Source organism: Nicotiana tabacum, chromosome 8 (assembly GCF_000715075.1).
Source record: "Nicotiana tabacum cultivar K326 chromosome 8, ASM71507v2, whole genome shotgun sequence".
Taxonomy (NCBI): Eukaryota; Viridiplantae; Streptophyta; class Magnoliopsida; order Solanales; family Solanaceae; genus Nicotiana; species Nicotiana tabacum.
The window spans coordinates 20,337,332-20,358,545 of NC_134087.1; the positions used below are offsets into that span (position 1 = coordinate 20,337,332).

The 21,214-nt window shown below is 36.0% G+C and overlaps 4 protein-coding genes across 7 annotated transcripts; 1 reads left to right on the forward strand and 3 right to left on the reverse strand.

Annotated features, from left to right (window-relative positions):
* Nucleotides 1-506: 506 nt before the first annotated feature.
* Nucleotides 507-2,354, reverse strand: LOC107780236 (GDSL esterase/lipase At2g30310-like). The gene is made up of 3 exons (XM_016600771.1): nucleotides 2,006-2,354; nucleotides 1,183-1,451; nucleotides 507-812 (listed from the first exon to the last, which is right to left on the reverse strand). The coding sequence occupies exons 1-3, from the start codon at nucleotides 2,352-2,354 to the stop codon at nucleotides 507-509; spliced, it is 924 nt and encodes a 307-aa protein (XP_016456257.1).
* Nucleotides 2,355-5,831: 3,477 nt separating this feature from the next.
* LOC107780235 (uncharacterized) lies at nucleotides 5,832-6,275 on the forward strand. Its single transcript, XM_016600770.2, has one exon. The coding sequence runs from the start codon at nucleotides 5,832-5,834 to the stop codon at nucleotides 6,273-6,275; it is 444 nt and encodes a 147-aa protein (XP_016456256.1).
* A 3,056-nt stretch (nucleotides 6,276-9,331) lies between these two features.
* LOC107780233 (cation/H(+) antiporter 14) lies at nucleotides 9,332-14,209 on the reverse strand. Its single transcript, XM_016600768.2, has 3 exons — nucleotides 12,750-14,209; nucleotides 11,079-12,083; nucleotides 9,332-10,915 (listed from the first exon to the last, which is right to left on the reverse strand). Exons 1-3 carry the CDS (start codon nucleotides 12,990-12,992, stop codon nucleotides 9,719-9,721), a joined length of 2,445 nt encoding a protein of 814 aa, XP_016456254.1. The 5' UTR covers nucleotides 12,993-14,209; the 3' UTR covers nucleotides 9,332-9,718.
* Nucleotides 14,210-14,841: 632 nt separating this feature from the next.
* On the reverse strand, nucleotides 14,842-18,841 carry LOC107780234 (transcription initiation factor TFIID subunit 15b). 4 transcript variants are annotated; one of them, XR_012693896.1, is made up of 8 exons: nucleotides 18,514-18,841; nucleotides 18,302-18,419; nucleotides 16,917-17,568; nucleotides 16,493-16,643; nucleotides 16,331-16,412; nucleotides 15,322-15,524; nucleotides 15,163-15,195; nucleotides 14,842-15,074 (listed from the first exon to the last, which is right to left on the reverse strand). XR_012693896.1 is itself a non-coding variant. In XM_016600769.2 (6 exons), the coding sequence occupies exons 1-6, from the start codon at nucleotides 18,779-18,781 to the stop codon at nucleotides 15,410-15,412; spliced, it is 1,386 nt and encodes a 461-aa protein (XP_016456255.2). In that variant the 5' UTR covers nucleotides 18,782-18,840; the 3' UTR covers nucleotides 14,842-15,409. The 4 variants fall into 4 exon arrangements, 1 of the variants encoding a protein (XP_016456255.2); XR_001646758.2 differs by having other exon boundaries at nucleotides 15,145-15,195; XR_001646757.2 differs by having other exon boundaries at nucleotides 14,842-15,195.
* Between the last annotated feature and the right edge of the window lie 2,373 nt (nucleotides 18,842-21,214).

The following is a 21,214-nucleotide window of genomic DNA, read 5'->3' on the forward strand; positions in this document are numbered from 1 at the left end:
ATTTTCTAAACTTAAAAACGGTCAAATTGTCAGCCAAAACGGCTAGATTTTAAATATGGCCGTTGGAGAATTTAAAAAAAAAAATAGTCGTTGGGCCCGTTAGGCCCGCCAGGCCTACCAGGACCCGGCCCACCAGGCCTGTTAGGCCCGTTAGGACCGTGGGCCTAGCCCACCAAGCAGCATTAGCCTTGTATAGTCTTTTACACTAGTTAGCCTTTTATTCTTGGTCAACATAGCATAGTGGTTATTTTAGTAGTTAGTCATTCTTTACATTGTATGGACATATTATAAATACAATGAGGCCACAAGTGTGAAAGCCTAGCCAGTTATTCTTTCATCATCTCTCTCTTATGTTTATGCGATGAAGAACCTCCCAGAAAACCTTCGAAACCCATTGTTGAGCTTCGATTTCTGGTCTTGTTTTTACTGGTTTGACATTACTCGATCAAATTAAAGAACATGCATGTTATGCATGTAAACTTTATAAATATCAAATGTATAAAACTCTAACTTTTCATAAATAGAAGGCAAAGAATTTTGCGAATGGGGAAAATACCATATTTTTGAGGATTAGTGTTCATGTCAATCAAAGGCTGGTATAAATCGGCATAGACAAGTTTGCTCCCTGGAAATGTGCCCTGAATTCGAGGCAATATTTCACTAAGCTTCTGATTATAAGATTGAGCTTCTGAATTCAGGTTTTGAATACACTGACGATCAAAGCTCAATTTTGCAGTCATTTGAGCAGGTATACATCCGAGGGGAGGAAGCCCTATTATCAGCACGTTCCGACATCCACTGTCATACAGTCTCTGCATTTATAATATTTTTATATAGTTTCTAAATATATAAAAAAATTTATAAAACATTAGTAAAGGTGGGATAGACAAATTCACATCGAAATCTTATCGCACTGTGCATTTTGGGATGGACGAAATAGCAATGCATGATTAAATATGTGTATCACGTAATCAAGTGATATTTAAAACCAGCAAGATAATGTCACGTGTTAAAATGATGTGACAAGTCTAAGTCAAAATAATGACTAATCAAAGGTCGTTATGACAAGTAGGTTAGGAAAAAACGAAAAATATATCTTACATTTGAAATATTAGCAAAACGATCTTATACAGAAAATATAAGGACCAATTTTTTTGTGAGAAGATGAAATAGAATATTAACCTTGATAATTTCTTCAAGCCTTTGGTGCAAGAAACTATGATAGCCACTTAGGCCAAGATCAAGCCTTCTTAGGAATCCATTATTCAAACTTAAAGCAATGTCATTACTTCCTGCCATAATTAGAACAAGAGCATCCTTAATTATGTCCAAAGCCTCTTTTTCTCCTACAACCCCTTTTAGAATTTCAATATATTTCTTGAAGTTCTCCACTTGTGTGAAAATTGGAGTACCCTGAGTTTTAACGTTTGTTAAATCATCAAATCCTGCACCTGAAAGGAAATCCAAATCTAAATTTAATAAGTTTAACCTTTAAAACTCTAAGAACTAAACGGTAACACCCCAGGCTTTCGACAGAGTTCCACTCGGCAAAACACAAGAGGGACGTTAGGTATACAAGTTAACAAGCCTTAGACCCTAGTGGCGTATTTTAAACCTGTGAGGGCCTAGGCCTAGAGCGGACAATATTACTAGCGGGCTAGGCTATTACAGATGGTATTAGAGTCACTCTTGTGTCAATCTTGCCGATTGTGGGTTAGGGTTCAACTCAGTTTAGGCAAATCCTGATTAAGCGGGGCAAACTTCAATGCTGAATCCCACATCGGCAAAACACAAAAGGGATATTGGGTATATAAGTTAACAAGTCTTAGATCCTAATGATGCGTTTTAAACCCGCAAGAATCTAGGTCCAGAGATACAATATCACTAGCGGGCTGGGCTATTACATAATACGTTTGAAATTATGAATTCAAAATATAATATTTTGCATATTAAAAATATTGAGTTCAGTTGACCTCCTAATATACAAGTTCAGTGCAACCTCTACCTGCGGAAGCAAAACTAACACCCGTTCTGAGCTCACTGACTGGTAAATTGGGATCAAGGAAAGGAGGAACAGTATCCTTGATTTGTAGGGAAAAGGCTAAGAAATCTGAAATGAGTTTTCCATTGGAAAATCTCCCAGTTGGGACTTGATTAGGAAAAGATTGTCCATAGGGTGGGTGATTGGCTTGAAATAGAGTAAGTATAAAGTTGTTATTGCCAGAATCTAGTAATGAATCACCAAAGGCAAGAATAGCAGGAAATTTTGGTATGTGGCCAGTGCAAGTGCTTGAGAAAATACATAATAGTTGTAGAATTACAACAAGGGGGGAGAAAATAAGGGAATTTGCCATTGAAAAGTCAATTCTTTTTTGGACTAAGGAAACTCTGATCAGCATTTATGCTGATATCTTTAAATGAAATTAAGGAAACCATAACTTCCATTTCTTGGTAACTACTTTGATTCAATAGATTAATTAATGCAGTAATTGATCAATTGAGATAAGTTATGATCGTGGGATTTAATTTCATTTTCCATTAATTACATATATGAGCTTTAATTTAACTTGTTCTTTGATCACATGAATTTTTAGTTCTTGAGTCTGAATGTATTATAAGTAAACCTTGCTATCAATTTAATTTAGGGAAAATGCATAAGTACCCATTAATTAACGCCAAAATTCCAACTACACACCTTATCTTTCCAGAGGTTTTATCACCCCCTGAACTATTTAATAGTAGAATTATTAACCCCCAAAATGCTGAAATGGCATAGAGAGTGAGAAGCAAAAAAGTGAAAAAAATTATGTTCGCAATTTTCTGTTATAATTATAAAAAAATCACTCTTTTCGTTTTTCTTTTCTTTTCCGAACGCCGATGACCTTCTCCGGCGAACTATTTTTCCTTTCTTTTATTTTTCCTCTAATCTTCTTCCTCTCACTCTGACCACCACCTCGACATCGTCACCACCACCTTCATCTTCCCCCACCTCCTTTTTATTCTCACCCACTTAATCTTTGCATCGGCACCACAATTATTACCCAAACACAGATCTTATCTTTCCAGCTTCCCACCGGAATATAAAAGTCACCGGAAAAATAAATCAAAATCGAAACTCACAATCGATAAACAAACTCCCTCGCCGGTAAAAATGGAGTTCCTAAATTCCAATATGAAACAAGCAACAAATCCACATATACAGACTCTAATCAAACAAGGACTGAATCAAAGAATGGACCTATAGGAACGATTGAAAAATTTGAATGTGAAGAAAGAATGAAAAAGATAAATAAAAAGAAAAAAGTCTAATAGGATAAGAAAGAAAAGAAAGGAAAAAAAATTCAACAATTGCAAAATAGACACGTGGCAGTGCGTGTATTTCACTACCTGTCAAGAATTTGGTTATTTATTTTCAGGGTGATATTTATTCTGTTTTAAAAATGTTCAGTGGAGTAATAGGGCCCCGCAAAAATAAGGTGTGTAATTGAAACTTCGACCGTAGTTCAAGGGGGAACTTATGCATTTTAATTTAGGCAGAATAGCCTGGTAGACACTTGTACTTGTTCGTCTTTGTCATCTCGGTCCCTATACTTGATAAAGTTTCGTCCAAACACTTATAGTTGTTCAAAGTCGATATTTTAAACCCCTCTGACCATTGACCAAGTCTACATGGCAACTTAATTGCTAAAGTGGACAAAATACGTGTATTTCACGCGTATAAGGAGCGTGGACATAAAATTTAATGATTAAAATAAGGAAAAAAAATAAAAAGAATAGAAAAATACAAAAAAAAATTAGAAAAAGAAAGAATGAAGGTGCCTGAGCTCTTTAATGGCGTCTCTACTTCTCTTAGTTCTGCGGCCCACCAACCCCCCTCCCTTCTCCACGTTACTCCTCTTCCCCCATTTTAACCCAACACCCCCAATAACACAGCCCTTCCCTTCACATCTGCATCCACCACAGATCCAAAACCTCCATTAGATTAGCAGCAATTTTTGGGGAATTTTTTTCTCACGTCCTCATTCCCTTACTTTGGAAGATAGCCTTTGCAAAGAAAAGAAATAGAAATAGTGGAAGAAGATTGCCTGTGAAACCTATTTTCGATTTGTTTTCATGTAGCAAAATTTCAGATTGTTTTGGGTGATGTTGGTCTTTTGGGTAGTCATTTTTATGGCAGGTTCTTTTTCTGGTGGTTGATTGGTGGTACAACAGTGGAGTGTTGGTTGTGAAGAAGCTTTGTAGATGAAGGGTGGTCTGTTTTTGATGACTCTTTAGGTTGACGAATGGATCTGTTTTGATTATTGTTGTTGTGTTTCGCTATTTGGATCTTTAATCGAATTTGGGGAGGAGACTCAAAGATTTTTTTGTTGAGAATTTTCGAAATTCCATTGTTGGTCTTGCGAGAAGAACGAGTCTATTGATTTGAAACCTCAAGTTGTTGCTTACATAGTACTAAAACTTAGTTGGGTATTGAAATTTAGACTTGGAAATGCGATAAACATTTGTGTTTGAGGATCAAAACTGGAGGGACAAGCAGAGACGCCATTAAAGCTCGCTTGAAGCTTCGGGGTATATTCAGGTTTAGAAGAAAGAACCCCCTGTATCTCTTTTCTATAGGTTCGGTATTTGTGTTGGGTGGCCAGTCCTATTTTTCAATAGTTTATTTTCCTATGTGGCACTAGTAATGGTGTGGCGTCCTACGCGTAGGAGATTGTATTACACACACTGGTAGCTTATGTCATAAGCGTTTATTATACACGATTTGAACGAGTGTAAGTGTTCAATTGGCAAATTGATAAGTTTGGGGACCGGCATGACAAAGTGGCACAAGTACAAGTGTCATTTAGGCTATTCTGCCTTTAATTTATGTTACAACTATCCCTGCAGCTTGATGTCCAGAAATATGAAGCAAATTTTTTCTCTATATACAATGAACATGGAACTTGCATAATCATGACATTTTTTAAATGAAGAAATAATATGCAATATCTAACCTACTATTGATACTACTCGTGTGCACGAGTTGAAGATCATTGTATAACCAAGATTATATAATAAATAATATGCTTGTACTCGTGTGTATGAGATGTAGATCAGTATAATAACAAATACTGATCTTTGACCAAAATAATTAACTGGAAACAAGATCGAAAAATATCCTTCTCTCTGACCCTCCAAATCAATGGCGATTCCTTCACGCTACCAAATAATACAAGTTTACCTAACTGGCAATACCAAAAAAATTTATGGGCTCCAAAATTAAAATGAGTTGTCGCGTGGTAAATTTTATGAGACAACTAATTTGGACGCTCTCATTTAATCTATGGCTAATTTTTTCTAAAAATTAGTAGATTAAATGAACATATAAAAATCATTACGAATGATTTTGGACCGCCTAAAAATATAGGGGTAGATCTCTAGTAGAATAGGTACAGGTTGACATGAACCTAGTAACTTTTGTTTGGATTTTGTTTTTGTATTAAAAAGTCCACTAAAAATATTTAGCTTGAACCTGGTTCATTAGTCTAATTATTAGTATATATTAAGTTGATATCGTGTGGGAATACAATAAAATCCTAGATTCCCAAAAGAAGGGCAAATTAAATTAGAAGGACTATATTGCAATTTAAGCTAACTCAAATTTCAAATGATCATATTATTATCTGTCCACGATTGTTTCTAACTTCCTATATAACTAGACCATCGTCTCCATCCAATATTATCATATCACACTTAAAACTTCACACACAAACAAAAGAATTAAATAGAAAGGCAAACAAGAGTCAACACAAAGTAGTCTTCTTCTTTTTCCTGAGCTTAGTATATAAGAGATGGGGAACAGTCTAAGGTGCTGTTTGGCTTGTCTTCTTCCTTTTGGAGCTCTAGACTTAATCCGTATCGTACATTTAAATGGTCAAGTAGAAGAAATTACACATCCAATCACAGCTTCTGAGGTTCTGAAGAATTATCCAAATCACATTTTAAGTAAACCTTGTTCTCAGGGTATAGTTCGTCGGATTTTGATCTTGTCGCCGGAATCAGAACTCAAGAGGGGCAGCATTTATTTTTTGGTCACTGCCAATTCTTTGCCGGAGAAGAAGAAAACCAATAAAAATGTCTCCAAAATTAAAAGCAAAGAATGTCATGTTAGCATACCTGAGATTGATCGGTATTTAACTGATGTTACATTAAAAAAGAAGTTTTCCCGTCGAGAACGGCGGAAGGGTGCAGTTGAGGAATGGAGGCCTCATCTTGAGAGTATTTCCGAGGACTAAAATGTCTTCTTCATCTTTTCTTTTCTTTTTTTCTTTTCAGTTTTTCCATTAAAACTTTTGATCGACTAATTAGATTTGCGAAGAGTAAGAATGAAACCAATTATTTGCACTATATAACTTTTTTTTAAGACTCTCTTTTATGTTCGTCAGGTCCGTGGACTAAAATGAGGTGTTTGGATTGGCTTTTAAGCAGGTCAAATCAGCTTTTAATCATTTTTTTTTAGTTTTCTTCACCGTTTGATAAAGTTAAAAAAACCTAAAAATAAGTTTAAATCTACTTAAAACAAGTCAAAATCAATAAACTGACCAACCCAACTTATTACTTTTTAGTTTAAAAATTATTTATGCTAAAAAATTACTTTTTTAAGTCAATCCAAATGGGCTTAACGAGGGAAAATCTGAACTATCATTAGAAAAGGTCATTTGTGCAAATATCCAACTGAAGGATAACTACAAATAACTGATCATATTAGCTCATAGGATAGTGGGGGTCAATGGTCTATTATCTATCTATATATATTATTAAAAGGAAGAAAGTCTAGCCTAGAATTATGACAAGTGGCAACATAGGAGAAAGACATGTGGTAGTTTTAAGATAAAATTAGTTAGAATAGTTATAATAAGTTATTTAGTTATTTTTAAATTCAAATTCAAAATCAGTTATTTTCCCCCTTTTTGATTGCTTATTTATTATTATTTTATTATCTTTTTTGTTAATTATTGGCTTTTAAATGTTTACCAACGGAAAGAAATAACTTTTGTCAACTGTTGTGTTCCAAGAATGATGGTTTCCTACGGTTTTTTTCTATTTTGTGGCAGTTTTTTTTTATTTTGTGCTCTTCCTTTTAATATGTGGAATTTGGGAAGACCAAATTCATGCTCAGCCAATTATTTCATCATATTCATTCTCTGCCAATTATTTCATATTTGTAACTGCGACATTACATATGAAGGAGTTTAGCTTGATACGTGGACGACGCAACATGGAACAATTAGGAACACTTATATAATTAATGGTAATTTTGTATTTTCTTGCTTATTTTTGTCCATACTGATGATATCTCTGGGCTATGACTTACTTGAATATAGCTTATGAAAAATTGCATTTACAACCATCTTTAGAGAATCAATTATCTACGAAAACATACCCTGACTTCTCCCATGTATCTTTGATTTCTTGCGGTGTTATTAATTTAGTTCTTTATGTTCTTTATTTAGTTCATTTGAAATATCAGTACATACTATGGTTGTTTTTTCATTTTTTTCCTATCAAGTTGGTCTAAACTAATGATTACTAAATGTATAATTATTCGACGACTGGAAAACTCAAATTAGCTTTGGAAGTTTATGTACAAATAGTACATCATTATAGTATCACTTAATTTGTTGATGACTATCAGCATAGCCATTTTCCCATTTTATATTTAGAATATGCTAACAAATAACTAGAAGAAATAAGCTCTTTAATTTTACTCTTCATCAATTTAATTTTAAATTCTTTTTGTATTCGAATTTTCGTAAAAAGATGGCACATCAATTATTAATGGCTATTTTCCGGACGAGACACTAGAAAGGAACTATGCTCTTTATTCTATCCTTTGTTGTACCAAAAAATTTCTCCAGCCCGTTGAAACTCTATTTGTTGTTGAATAGATTGTAATGATGTTGGCACAAATAAAATGCGTGAGCAAAATTTCTTTTCTATATTAATGATTTCTATTAACCTATTTGATTTTTCAATTTTAGGAATCCCAAGATAATTTAATATAAAAATGTGAGTATAAAAATGTGTTAAGAGGATAAAATGAAAAATAATATATCAAATATTTTATAAGATCGTGGGCAATATTATTGGAAAGTTAGAAGGAAAATTTTATTTTGTATATGATTTTATTATAATATTTTATAATATCCATACAATTTATGGAATAATAGTAAATCAAATTTCTGTTTGTAAGTTACAAAAAGTTCAAGCAATCAAGTAAAGAATAAAAGTATAGCGGTTGAAATCTCCGTTGATTTATATTATTTGTAGCGGTTGAAATAATATTTATTTTATAAATTTTAATAATGAAGCAATTTTGAGTAATAAAATAAGAGTATCAAAGTAATTTAGATTTAAGAAGTAAAAATATTTACTTATATTATATTTAAAAAGGAGAGATAGGCACGGACATACGTGAAAAACTAATAAACAATAAATTACTTAAACATGCAATCACAACAAAAAATATGGAACAAGAATAAGCATATTTGAATTTGGTAGAGATGACACCAAGTAGCCACTTTGAAAGGCTGCTATTTAGAAATTAGCCAGTGCATTCTATTTCAGTTTTTCAGTTTAATTTTTCAAGACAAAAATGTCCTGAGTTGTCCTGAAATTACGTTTTTTAGTTTAAAATTTCATGACAAAATAAGTACTGGCTAATCCTTAAATAGCATCCCTGAGAAGGGTTATCTGTGCACTTGCCCCTCGAATTTGATATGAGAAAGTCTTTGAATTTCAGAAAAACATATTGTACAGATAAGACCGTCTAACTGATGTTTTAATAGATATTGGATAAAAATAACTATAATTTAAATTCATATGTAGATTATGTCAATAGTTAAAACTAAAATTTAATATATCATATTGAAAACAAAATAAAAGTAGTTCAAAATTATTATTTTTGAATTATAGGTAAAACACTAAATAAAAAATTAAGTAAAAATATTATATTAAAAAAATGCATACAAGAGGATGATAGGGATTGTTTGAGTATATTTATGATTTTGATTGATTTGTAAAATAAATATAGTAACTAATTAAATAGTGCTAAAAATTATGGTTAACAAATTTAGACAATGAACTAAGCATTTATATTGTTTTGTCTTTTATAAGTATAATTTTTATAAAATGTCAGTGTGCCAAATAGGCTAGCATTCTCTCATATACGCTTTACAAAATTATTTTATAACAAGCAAAATTTTGAAATTGACCGTGCATCGCGCGGGTACCTATACTAGTATTTTTAAGAAGAATTAAGCAAGTCCCTCCAATGCTCTTAACTCTCAAGTCAAATAAAGATCATAGCCAATTTAGTATACACCAATATTGTAAATAAGACTTGGTGTGATAGAAAACATGCTATGTGAGGCTATTTGTTGAAAACTTAAAACAACCAAAAAAAACTTGCATTCTAACTAATTACACAGACTGAACTTTGTGCTTCCTAATTTCTACAAACAATTCTGTCCAGATTTATAATACAGAGAAGACCATTCTTTTCTATCCTTCCTTCAAGCTATTTTCTACATTCTTGGTATTGACCATTCTTGATAAGGCTTCGTACAATAGATCCTTGTGGTTCGGCCCTTTCCCGGACCCCCCGCATAGCGAGAGCTTAGTGCACCGGGCTGGCCTTTTTTTGGTATTGATCAAAGAGGCAAAACTACTTCAGCTGCTACCCAAAAGAGCCAAAACCAGAACGATGACTATATTTCCCTGAACTAGAATAATAACTGCTAGATACAGGCTTCAGGGAGTGGCTGTTCATAAACTCAGTCCCTGGTGGTATTTGTTGCACAACTAGCAACGAAAAACTATAATCCGAAGTCGCTAACATGTCTCCAATAAATCCTAGTTCTGGACACTCAATCCATTCATTAATCCCTAGTGTTAACTCAGATTGTTCATGGTCTCGACCAACTATACAAAGATCACAATTGTGCTCGAGTGAACGAAGAACCTGAGTCGTCCCCACTGCATCTTTCACCACTTCTTCTTTGTAACTCACCCTTTCTGCACCAATGTTATTAGCCTTGAACCAACGTATCGTATCTGACTCCACACTGTTATCGATATTGCCACTAGAATGTCTGAGCCAGACGAGAGTTAGGCTGATGTGCGGATGCTCTAGCATCCTGCTGCAGTAGGCAAGCGCCTCATCATCATCAGGACCGCCAAGGTAGAGCATTGTAACACGAAAGAAAGAATGGCCGAATAAGATTTGTTGGTTATCAGCTAATTGACCTCGATCAACTAGGATCCCAACCGAGCAAGGTGCTTTATAGAGTACCTGTTGGTTCACCATTCGAATAGCAGGAAAATTGGCTCCTACTGTTCCATCAATCGCCCACTGCTTGTGGAACGGGACGATCACAATATTGACACCTTTTTCCATCCCGATTGTACATATGTCATCGTGCATAGTGGCATAAGGAACAATGGATGTGAAGTGTTGAACAGCCACAGAACCTTGATTTCTGTGCGCGAAAATGTTGAACGCGTTTGATATATGTTCTGTTCTGCTTGGCAGAGACGTCAGTTTAGCCTTGCCTCTTCTATTATGCGTTGGCACCAGCAATGCAGCCGCGCTACCTTTGAGTTCCATTAGATTAAGAACAAATACTGAAATAGGTCTCCTTCTACTTGGATTGGAGGCTTCTAGAAGATTAACAATACTTGGAACATTATCTTCATTGTGAATACATACCTGTATCCGAAGCTCACTCGTAGGATCCAAATGTTGTATACTATTTGTTCTGTAGCCTAAATACCTTCTTGATGGATCATAGAGGTACCAAATTAAGGGTCTCAAAGCTCCCGTAATCACCAACATTGTGATTAACAAAAGCGCATACGCTTCATTTGTTATTATCTGTAGATAACCAAATAAGAGACATGTAAATAACTCGTTTACTACTAGTAGTTGAGTTTAACTTCTATAGAAAGTAATTGAATTTTCAGGTAACCGAGCTATAACAGGTTAAAATACATTGATAACAGAAACGCGCAGAAAAGAAAGGAGTTAGGTTACGTACTCCATTATCCCTGAGGCCGATATAGAGGGATGCCTCGATAATTCCTTTGCAACACATGATGAGAGCAAGAGAAAGTGCATCTCTAAAAGGAACACCAAAATGAACTGCTGGAACAAGAGTGCCAGCAAATTTTCCAAAATAACCTAAGACGATCACTGCTTCAACGCCTAAAAGACTCTTTCCTTTTCCTATTGCGAAAATGTCCATTGCTAAACCACTAATAGCAAACTTAGCAGGAAGCAACAATCCAGTACATAAAGAATCAATTTTGTAAACCAAAGATGACCCTAGAGGAGGTCCCTCGGGTACCACCATGCCCAAAATAAAAGTACCAAGAGCAGCAGGTTGTCCAAGAGACTCCGCGACAAATCCACAGATCAAAACTATCATAGCTACGACTAGAAACTGGCTTTCCTTCATAGACCCTTTTTCAGGTATAGTCCTAGCAATGTGTTGCACAAATGGCCTTACTGCAAACACAACTACTATCAAGAAAGTACCTATCCATGCTATGCACAATGCTCCATTCCACTTTGAATAACTTGCTGATGAATTTATGGTAGTCCCAATTACGAAAATGACATATATACAAATGTCAGTAACCATAGAAGCCAATGTAGCTATTCGACCAATTTCTGAGTTTAGAATCTTAAGGTCGCCAAGAAGGCTGGTGATCACAGGAAAGAAAGACGCTGAGTTAAGTACGGCTACATAAGGCAGCAAATGAGCTGTTGCTTCATCTACTACAGCCAAATGAGGTAATGTATAACTAGCTAGACATCCAAGTACAAAAGGCAACGCGAAACTGGACGCACCAATTAGCATCGCATTTCTCCCCGCTCTTTTCACCATTGTTGGATCTACATGAATTCCAAGAACAAAAAGATGAAACATGAAAGCAAGATCTGCAACTGTTTGTAGTACCATTCTTCCTCTTGGTGGAAACATTAAGGCCGCAAACGCTCTGTTACGACATAAGCCTGATTGCCCCATGAAAACACCAGCCTGTTTTAGACCAACAATAATGATAGCATGAACAATGTAACACAAGTAATCAGAGGCAGTAACAACGGGTTAAATGAACCCAATATTTTCGACACTAAACATAGATATATACAAGAAAAATTACTAAATTTGTCAACCAGTATTAAAGTTTGAATCCGTAATTACAGAAGTACAAAGATTTATGCTAAGAACTTTAAAGATTGAATCCGTCAAGTTTAAATCATAAATCCATTTCTATAAGTAATGGACAGAGGCAGACCCAGGATTTGAAGGTCGCAGATGCACTTTTGAATTCAACCAAAATCTGTTTTGTATTTAGGGTACCCCTTACTAATATATGACTATTTTCTAAAGACATATGCATGCATAAATGGAATTTTTACCGAACTTTACGGGTGTCAGTGACCCCTCTTTGTACAGCATAAGTCCGCCTGTGGTAACAGAATTATCAGGTACTCAGAGGCGGATGTGTGTGTGTGCAAAAAAGAAATTACTAAAATTTTAAGACATCAAAACTTTCAAAAGGGTATAAAAACTTATAGATTGAACCTATCAAATTTAAATCCTGAATTTAACTCCGAGAATAAAGATAGTATCAATTTTGTAACACAAGTAATAGAATTGTTAGGTGTTGATCATAATTATGTAGAGAATAAAGGAGCTTACAATAAGTTGTGCACTGACCATACTTTGTTTAAGAGGTCTGATGAGGAAAAAAGTAATTCTGGTGACGAAGAAAATGAAAATCAATTGTGCCAACACCAGTGGTAAACTGAAAGCGAAAGGGTCACCTCCAGACCATAAACATCCTTTGGAATTGACCATATCTGAAAATTGACATATAAATAATTCTTGACGATATCGACCTTGGACTACTCCTATTGAATCTGAAACTCTTCGTTTTACCATTTTTGTTACAAAAACTACTGATTAAAGAAGCAAATGAAGAAAGAGGATGGTTTGGTGAAGAATTTACTCTAATAATTGAAATGGAAAGCATGGAAATTTATTTTGTTGAAACAATTAGTGTTAGTGTTCGTTCAGATTGTTAGACATTAACATAAGTTTGATATGCTAGATAGAAATGTGGATAATTCACCATATATCCATCATATTAGGCAAGTTTTTAGGATTAATTATTTCCCTCTCAAAACACCCTCATTTTCAATGGTTCTGCTTTTCTCCATATATCTCTTCCTTTTATAGTTCTTTTGTCTTTTTTTTTTCTTTTTTTTTTTAACTTTTATTATCTCCCTGGAGCAACACCAAATGTTTTATGCTAGAGCATAGAGTGATTGAAAGAAACTTTTCCTATCATTTTCAGAGATGCATACAAGCTAACCAAAGCAAAACCATTATCACAAAAATCGAACCTCTTATCCCTCTTTAATTGTTTCAAACAACTTTCCATAAAAAAAAATTAATACACGGTAAAATAAGCCTAGGTATTCAATGTAGGAAAAATGGAGAGTCTAACTATACGCTTTTACCTTAAACTAAACCATTTATTGACATTGTTAGAGGATAGTCCAAATTTTTAATACTAACATAAGATGATACGATCTTGTTAGGTTTTTGCCTACGGATGAGTGGAACAATAAATTACCGTGGAGACCATCCTCAAGTTAATTCTTCCAAAAACATTTTCCGATAACTTCTAAAATTAATCAAACGGTCCTTACAAATCTTTTCGCAAGATTTGAAAGACTCTTCCACCGACAGATACTTCCTAAATTTAATCAAGAAGTTGCAAGACCTAATTTAGGAACACCGTTGTGAAGCTTCCGCTGCACAAGTCAAAAGAAACTAACGATTTACTGCAATCTAAAGTTACGCACATTGCATACTTCAATCGTAATAGCTAAAATGTTTATAGTTAGGGTTATCATTGAAGAGAGAGAGAGGAGCGGAACTAGTTTAGGAGTCTAACTTTTTAGATTCATTCATAAGGGTGTATGATCAAAAAAAATACTCTCAGGTGATGCAGAAAGAAAAGTAACATTTTACAAATTGAATCCACACCAATTGCATAGCTCTTGACAAAAACGGAAGAAATTAGGCAGCATCGCAAGGAAAGATCTATCTTCTCACAGTCACAGGTATCTACAAATTCCCTTCCTTTTTTTTTTTTTTTTTTTTTGCATTTATAGCCCAGACAGAAACACAAGAAAGATTCTTTATCGCAAACTTGCGAGACGACTGCTGTCGAAAACAACAACAAAGCCTATTTTCCGTCGGTCCAGACTGGAAATTTTTTATTGTTTTCTTTAAGCACCAAAATGGCTTCTTCTTGCATCATTTATTCTCTTTTTGGCAGCTTACAGTATGATGATTATTTAGTGCGAGCTAATGCAGCTGTAGAGAATGTAGGGCTAACCTCCTTCACAATCTAGATACAAATCTTAAATTCCGATACATTTAATTTCCTCGACGGAAAAAAAAGGTCAAATGTAACCTTGGCCGACAGAAATAAATTACGACCTCCGTCGTACCACCATTTTGTCAAAAGGACGAACAGCGAGAAACACTCTGGGAGCTTCTCGTATGGAGTATGGACAGTCACTTGCTGCTTAAAGAATGAAACAACCGCTACGGCTTTCCATCAGACTAGGTCAATAAAATTGTCAAAATCTTCGGTGCGGCTAACTTCAGTTTTCAGATGAGCGTTCTCCCACCTGATCTCCCATCCAATACAACAGCTCTAATATCCATTCCCGATAGGAACGTGATTATTACTAATTTGGGAATCGAATCTCAGTTGAAATATAAGAAGAGCAGAACTATTAGTTCATATGGAGGAAAAAAAATATTCTCGGAAAGCTGCCTACTTGAGAAGTCTACTAAACATTCTTCCACAGAAAGAAAGAAAGAAAAAAAAAATCTGGACTAGCAGGCACACAAAAGCAAAAATAACAGCTCAAGTAGTTATGTGCCATATAATAGAGTCAGCGAATCATTATATCAGGCTTCACGCCAAGATGCAGCAATCACCTATAGAGAAGAAAACATCATTCAGCTAGAATTACCAGAGCATTTTGGTTTTCACAGTAGTATCACTCACCTGAATATTTTCACCTACCTTAGCAGCAATTTGCAGAATATCCAGTAGCCTCTATCAAAACATTCAACATATCAAAAAAAGGGACTTCAAAACCCCATCCATTCCTACACCCCAAGAAGCAGAAAGAAAGGAGAAAAAGCATATATTGCTCGAAGTGCAAATGAGTGATCAACCTACCTCTTAGTCACAGAGTATATCTTGAAATGGAACTAATAAAAAACCCTCCCACCACAAATTTTTAGTACATAAGATGCTTGGCTGAAACTCAATAAGGACGTGAACGGTTTCCACCATGAGACTGTCTATCCGGGCCAGAACCTCCACTGTCTCTGTAGTTATCCCTGCGGCCGCCGCCACCATAACCTCCTCGACCTCCACGTCTAACAATGGATAGAAAAAGGCTCAGCATAAGAGATACATCAACTCTCCCATTAGCGCACAGACTCAAAAAGTTCAGAATATAGAATACATCCCCAACCATCTCTATACAATTAACATAATTTCACTACATATTATTTTCTTTTTAGAAAGAAAAATGGAACTATATATTTTCCATTTGTAGTGTATAAGAAAATAACATGCTTGAGGGAGGTAAAAATGCAGAGGGCATCAGCATGCGGTTTCAATTAGAAAAGGTGGATGAAAATGATTATAACACTAATACTGTAAGCAAAACGAAATAATTTGATACATAGAAGTTTACGGTTTTACTTCAATACGCACATAGTTGATCGAGATAAAGCATAAAACTTTGGTAGCAGTGAAGTTAGAAGATTAAGATAAAACTGGTTCACATGCACCCCCAAAAGGGACAAGTTGTAGTACGAATTAATGCAACGAGTTTTGATTGATCAGTAGTCATACTTTGGAACGAAAGCATGTTATCAAGTGAGAATTTCAGCCATGCAGCTACAGAATGAAATTTGACACAGCAATGATAGTTAAATGTTAGATGCAAGAACCACAAGTTGACGACTCTGCTCTTCTAATTAAGTAGAGAATCAAATACAGAGAATTGTGTCAAATAACCATATGTCGACAATCTAGTTACACACACTTGCTAATTCTGTATACATGCCACAACAGCATAACCACGACATTTTACAAGTTAACATAAGCTATGAACGGTGGCAAACTGGATGTCATATGCAATAGAGAAAGAGTGCAACAATTAAAGAAGGCTTACCCAGAACCAAAAGCTGGAGCAGGCTTTGGTGCAGACTTTTCAGCCATCGCAACACTGATTTTGTACCCTCTGAAGTCATGGTCTGATGATCAAAATTTATGATCAGCATGTAAATTATGTACAGCATAAACTCAAATGAATAAATTGGGGTCTAGTCTTTACTATTGAAAAAGCCACCCGCAGAGTGCGCTGCAGAAGGGTCTTCATATGACAAAACAGCATCTCCTTTGTTTTTTCCCTGTTCGTCAGTGTATAACTTTATGCTCCAAGGCCACTGGTCTTTGTAGCCTCGTTTTTGCTTGATTCTTGCCACCTACACATTTATGAGAGACCAATTAAGCGTTAACCCTGATATTTATGCTAACACAGAGTCACAAAAGTAAACTACATAATCAGAATTCAAGGGCAATATTTCATTGGTCAGCAAAATCAAGCAGATCAGAATAATGGTTATTGGGTTTTCTTTTTGTCTACCACAGTGAACACAGCAAGAAATCATGTGAAGTACAAGAAAAACTAGGTATATGCTACAATACGAAATGAATCTGATACTGAGAATCATAACCGAAAGAAATCTGCATATTACTTGTCCAATGCTCCCAAAAAGTTCTCTAAGTTCTTCAATGGTCACATCAGGAGGCAAATTTGAGATATATATTCTTGCGTTGTCACAGAAATCTCCACAGTTCTCATCACATTGCTTGACCTTTTCCGGAGCCTCAGCTGGGGAACTATCATAACCACCTGCATTCCTTTGACCACCGCCATATCCCCCATCATATCCTCCCGGTGGGCCACCCCTTCCACCCCCACGGGCATTGGCTGGTGTATCCCCACCATAGCCACCAGGGGCACCATATGAAGGGGGATAAGATGCAGGTCCACCAACATAACTCGTGGGCGGGGGGACGGCATCAGGGTTCCGACCATAAGTATTAGATGGTGGTGGATAGTTGCTATCAGCTGCCCCATAAGATGGAGGAGCATGTGGAGGACCTTGAGCATAACCACCACCATCTCTTCCCTGACTACCACCATAAGAACCTGTTCTACCACCTCCAGCATTTCTGTCATCATAGTTGTCGCCTCTTCCCCCTCGACTATTTCCATATCCCCCACCACTTCCACCTCTGTTATAACCGCTACCACCTCTGCCACCACGATCGTCAGAACCAGCAGGTGAAGGTGCACCACATTTGTTACATTCAACTCTTCTAGCAAAGTTCAAATTTCCACAGCTACACCCAGACATGCCAGAATTAATAACAATTGACAAGAAACAAGAACAAACACAATAACATATTTCAAATGAAATATTATGAAATGAAACCCAAAATACATAACCTTGAAGCAACCACCGCACTGAACTAACAATTTGTTGAATTGACAAGATATACGCATCATAGAATTATATAATACTGAAAGTAAAGAGAATCAAAACAAATTTTCTCAGTGAACCTGCACAGGGAAGCACCAGTTATCTTGAGCAAAATTGCTGGACCATTCAGTAGCAGGATTTCATACAACAAGTAATGACAGGAGAGAATACATAGTAACTCATATATTTCTAGTCGCATAATCTAGAAAAGACTCAGGTTATAACATGAGAATACAATCAGAACACATGTATATCAAAAAGAAATGGTGTTCAAGAAAAGGATCCAGATTCCTCACTGTGTTGTGAGCTTGGCAAAGCAAATACTTGGTATCTAAAATTTCTACTTCACTAACAGGATTGTCCAGAAAGTAACTTCAGTTTTTGCTCAAAAATATTGCACAAACAAAAGCCACCTCGCTCCATGTAATTGACTTAGTTCACGGATAGAAGCAAATATAATCCTTTTTTTTTGCTGGTATGGAATTAAACAAAAGTTTCACAAGGCCGAGGATTAGTTGTGAATTGAGGGGAGAAATTAGTAAAGATGAGTTAACATGACCTGAATATCCACGAGAAGGACGTGAGAATATTACCTAGGGTTAGGGCAACGCCAATCACCTTCCTTACCACTTCCTCCACCACGACCGCCGCCGCCGCCGCCGCCGCGACCTCCACGATCTCCTCCTCCTTGGTATCCGCCGCCGCCACCTCCTAAAAATAGAGTCATCATATGAATTAAATTATAACTCATTCAACACACAGATATAGTTCGCAAAACATGATAATTTATTCAAATATAAGATACCTCGACTATGTGAACTACCACCGTATCCTCCTCCACCTCCTCTACCACCACCACCACCACCATCTCTACCACCTCCACCGCCGTATGACCCTCCGCTGCCTCCATAACCGCCGCTTGCACCGCCATATCCTCCACCACCTGATCCATACCCGCCGCCTCCAGAACCACCGTAACCACCACCGCCTCCTCCGCCGCCGCTACCTCCGTAGCCTCCGCCACCAGACGGCGGAGCAGATCCGCCGCCTTCGTACCCGTACGTGCCTGCCATCGTTTACACTTAAGCTAGGGTTTCCGAATGAAAGAGGAAAAAGGTAAAAGTGAGTTAAAGACTGGGCGACAAGTGGGAGTCAATCTTATATATGCCTTGTGGAGAGGAGATATTTTTCTTGTGGATCTTTGTCCACGTCTCCAGCTGATCACTTTGATTGCTTTCCTTATTAATTTCTTTACACTTTTTTACGTAGATTCACCAATTAACCAACTAATCAAAATTGAGAAATTGTATTTTGTGAGGCCCTAGATTACTTGATAAGTAGATTTATAAATACCATTTGTTTACTTTAAAGATAAACCTAAAAAAGGCAGTTTAAAAGTCATTTAATATGCCTAATTAAGGATAAAAATAAGTAATATACATAATAATCAAATTGGTAAGAAAATATATGCATTTAAAAAGTTAACAGTTCTTGCCGATGGGCACATGCATTTGAGAAGCTAAAACATATATTTGAGTTGAAAAATTGTGCTAACTTATAAATTCTTTTTTTTTTTTTTGGTTAGAATGAAAAGAAAACTTTGTTTTACCCCGTAACAGAGTTTGCAAAACTAACGGATATGAGCGTCTGTTTGGGTTAAAAATAATGAAATTTTACCCCATCAAAACCAAGTTAAAAATAATGAACTCTCTATCTTTCTCTTCAACCGTCGACCCCTTTTCCCTCAAATTTCCTATCATACCCGACCTTCTTTCTCCCAAAATCCCTACAAATCCCACCTCTATAATGTTGAAGATAGGATCACTATTCAACGAGTCATGAAAGGAAATCAAATTTCGATTGAAGAGAAATTGTTTTGAGCCCTAATCGAAGAAGTAAAATGCAAAGTGGAAGTTCATTAACGTTGCCATGAGTATTGATCTAGAGTAGAAGTTTGTAAGTTATTGACATCCAAATGTTGATAGAATAAACGATCAATTGTCCGTAAAATATTGTATTTTATCCATTTCAGATTAAACCAGAGTAAAGGAGGATTGAGAAGTGGGCTCTAAAGGAGGGCCTTTTATGATGAGGAGCATTCATATCTCCCAAAGATGTACTAAATCGCCATTTCAAACTGATTTACAAGGGATTTCGAAATTTATATTGTTAATCAAACTAACAATTGACTCATTACGTTCCTTGCAGTACTTCCTGTGATGGCGTAGGCTATAGTTGGATAGATGGACTCAAAGCACATGCTGAACAACATGTGCGTTTCAATGACTAATCAACGACTTTCTACTGCTCTTATTTATCTTCCAATGCTTGTTTGTTTTAAAGCTGACCGAGGAAACAAATTTTTTCCTTTAATAGGTGACCAATAGGATGATGTTTAATGCTTCACATATATTCCCTCATAACACACCCATTACAAAGGAAGCATACTACTATAGGATGATTTTCGAGCGCTTTTTCCCACAGGTACTTTGTTTAGATAATATTTTGTATTGTGAGGTTTCATGATAAATGGGCTAATGTACGCTTGTTGTCGATCTTGCAACCTTCCGATAAAATGAGTAAGCTCACATAGTCGGAGTTTTTTGTTCAACTAATAATGCATGAAAATAATAATGCTAAATTTGAGGTTTACTTTTAACCATGTTCCTCTGCCATTTTTGGTTCTGCTGAATTCAGTTGGGCTAACCGTTCCTAGAGAAGCGAGTGTGGCGTGTGCTAAAGCAGTTGAGTGGGATGCTTCTTGGTCAAAGAACCTTGATCCTTCACACAGGAGTGCTATTGGCATACATAACTCGGTTTATGAGAATCATGTACATGCTATGAATAATGAAAATTTGGCCACAAGAATCATTGCATGTGTGCCGTCTTTGGTAAAAGTTGGTGCTGCTCCTGAGCTCACAATAAGGAGTTAGCAGCAGTCCATGACTTCTTGCTCATAAGTAATATTATAACTATTATAATTATTATAAGTTTTAGTCTAATGTCATTGTTTAAGGGAAGATGCAGCTTGTCTTTTAGCCGTTTTGCTGCATTAAAGACCAGATGAGGGTGGTTTTAAGCTGAACAATATTAATAATATTATTTGATTAGTAGGTCTCAGGAGCTCTTCAGTTGCCTCCGTTCCTAGAGGAGCGAGTGTGGCGTGTTCTTGATTAGTGAAATGATGCAATCCATGATCGAAGAACCTTGTTCCTTCACACAGGGCTGCTATTGGCGTACATAACTCGGCTTATGAGAATCATGTACCTGCTATGGCTAATGAAAATTTGGCCACAAGAATCATTGCATGTGTGCCATCTTTGGTAGAAGTTGGTGCTGCCCCTGAGCTCACAATAAGGAGTTAGCAGCAGTCTGTTATCCATGACTTCTTGCTCATAAGTAATATTATAACTATTACAATTATTATAAGTTTTAGTCTAATGTCATTGCCGAGGGAAGAGACAGCATGTCTTTTAGCCGTTCTGTTGCATTAAAGACCAGATGAG

Excerpts from the sequence above, each read along its gene's own strand:
- LOC107780233 (XM_016600768.2), bottom strand. The coding sequence starts at position 12,992 with ATGGTAAAACGAAGAGTTTCAGATTCAATAGGAGTAGTCCAAGGTCGA. Across the intron at positions 12,084-12,749 it reads TGGTCAGTGCACAACTTATT|GCTGGTGTTTTCATGGGGCA; the intron begins GTAAGCTCCTTT and ends GGTCTAAAACAG. Across the intron at positions 10,916-11,078 it reads TCGGCCTCAGGGATAATGGA|ATAATAACAAATGAAGCGTA; the intron begins GTACGTAACCTA and ends GGTTATCTACAG.
- LOC107780234 (XM_016600769.2), bottom strand. The coding sequence starts at position 18,781 with ATGGCAGGCACGTACGGGTACGAAGGCGGCGGATCTGCTCCGCCGTCT. Across the intron at positions 17,569-18,301 it reads TGGCGTTGCCCTAACCCTAG|CTGTGGAAATTTGAACTTTG; the intron begins GTAATATTCTCA and ends GTCTGGGTGTAG. Across the intron at positions 15,525-16,330 it reads GCTCCAGCTTTTGGTTCTGG|ACGTGGAGGTCGAGGAGGTT; the intron begins GTAAGCCTTCTT and ends ATCCATTGTTAG.
- LOC107780235 (XM_016600770.2), top strand. The coding sequence starts at position 5,832 with ATGGGGAACAGTCTAAGGTGCTGTTTGGCTTGTCTTCTTCCTTTTGGA.
- LOC107780236 (XM_016600771.1), bottom strand. The coding sequence starts at position 2,354 with ATGGCAAATTCCCTTATTTTCTCCCCCCTTGTTGTAATTCTACAACTA. Across the intron at positions 1,452-2,005 it reads TGTTAGTTTTGCTTCCGCAG|GTGCAGGATTTGATGATTTA; the intron begins GTAGAGGTTGCA and ends ATTTCCTTTCAG. Across the intron at positions 813-1,182 it reads GGCTTGAAGAAATTATCAAG|AGACTGTATGACAGTGGATG; the intron begins GTTAATATTCTA and ends TTATAAATGCAG.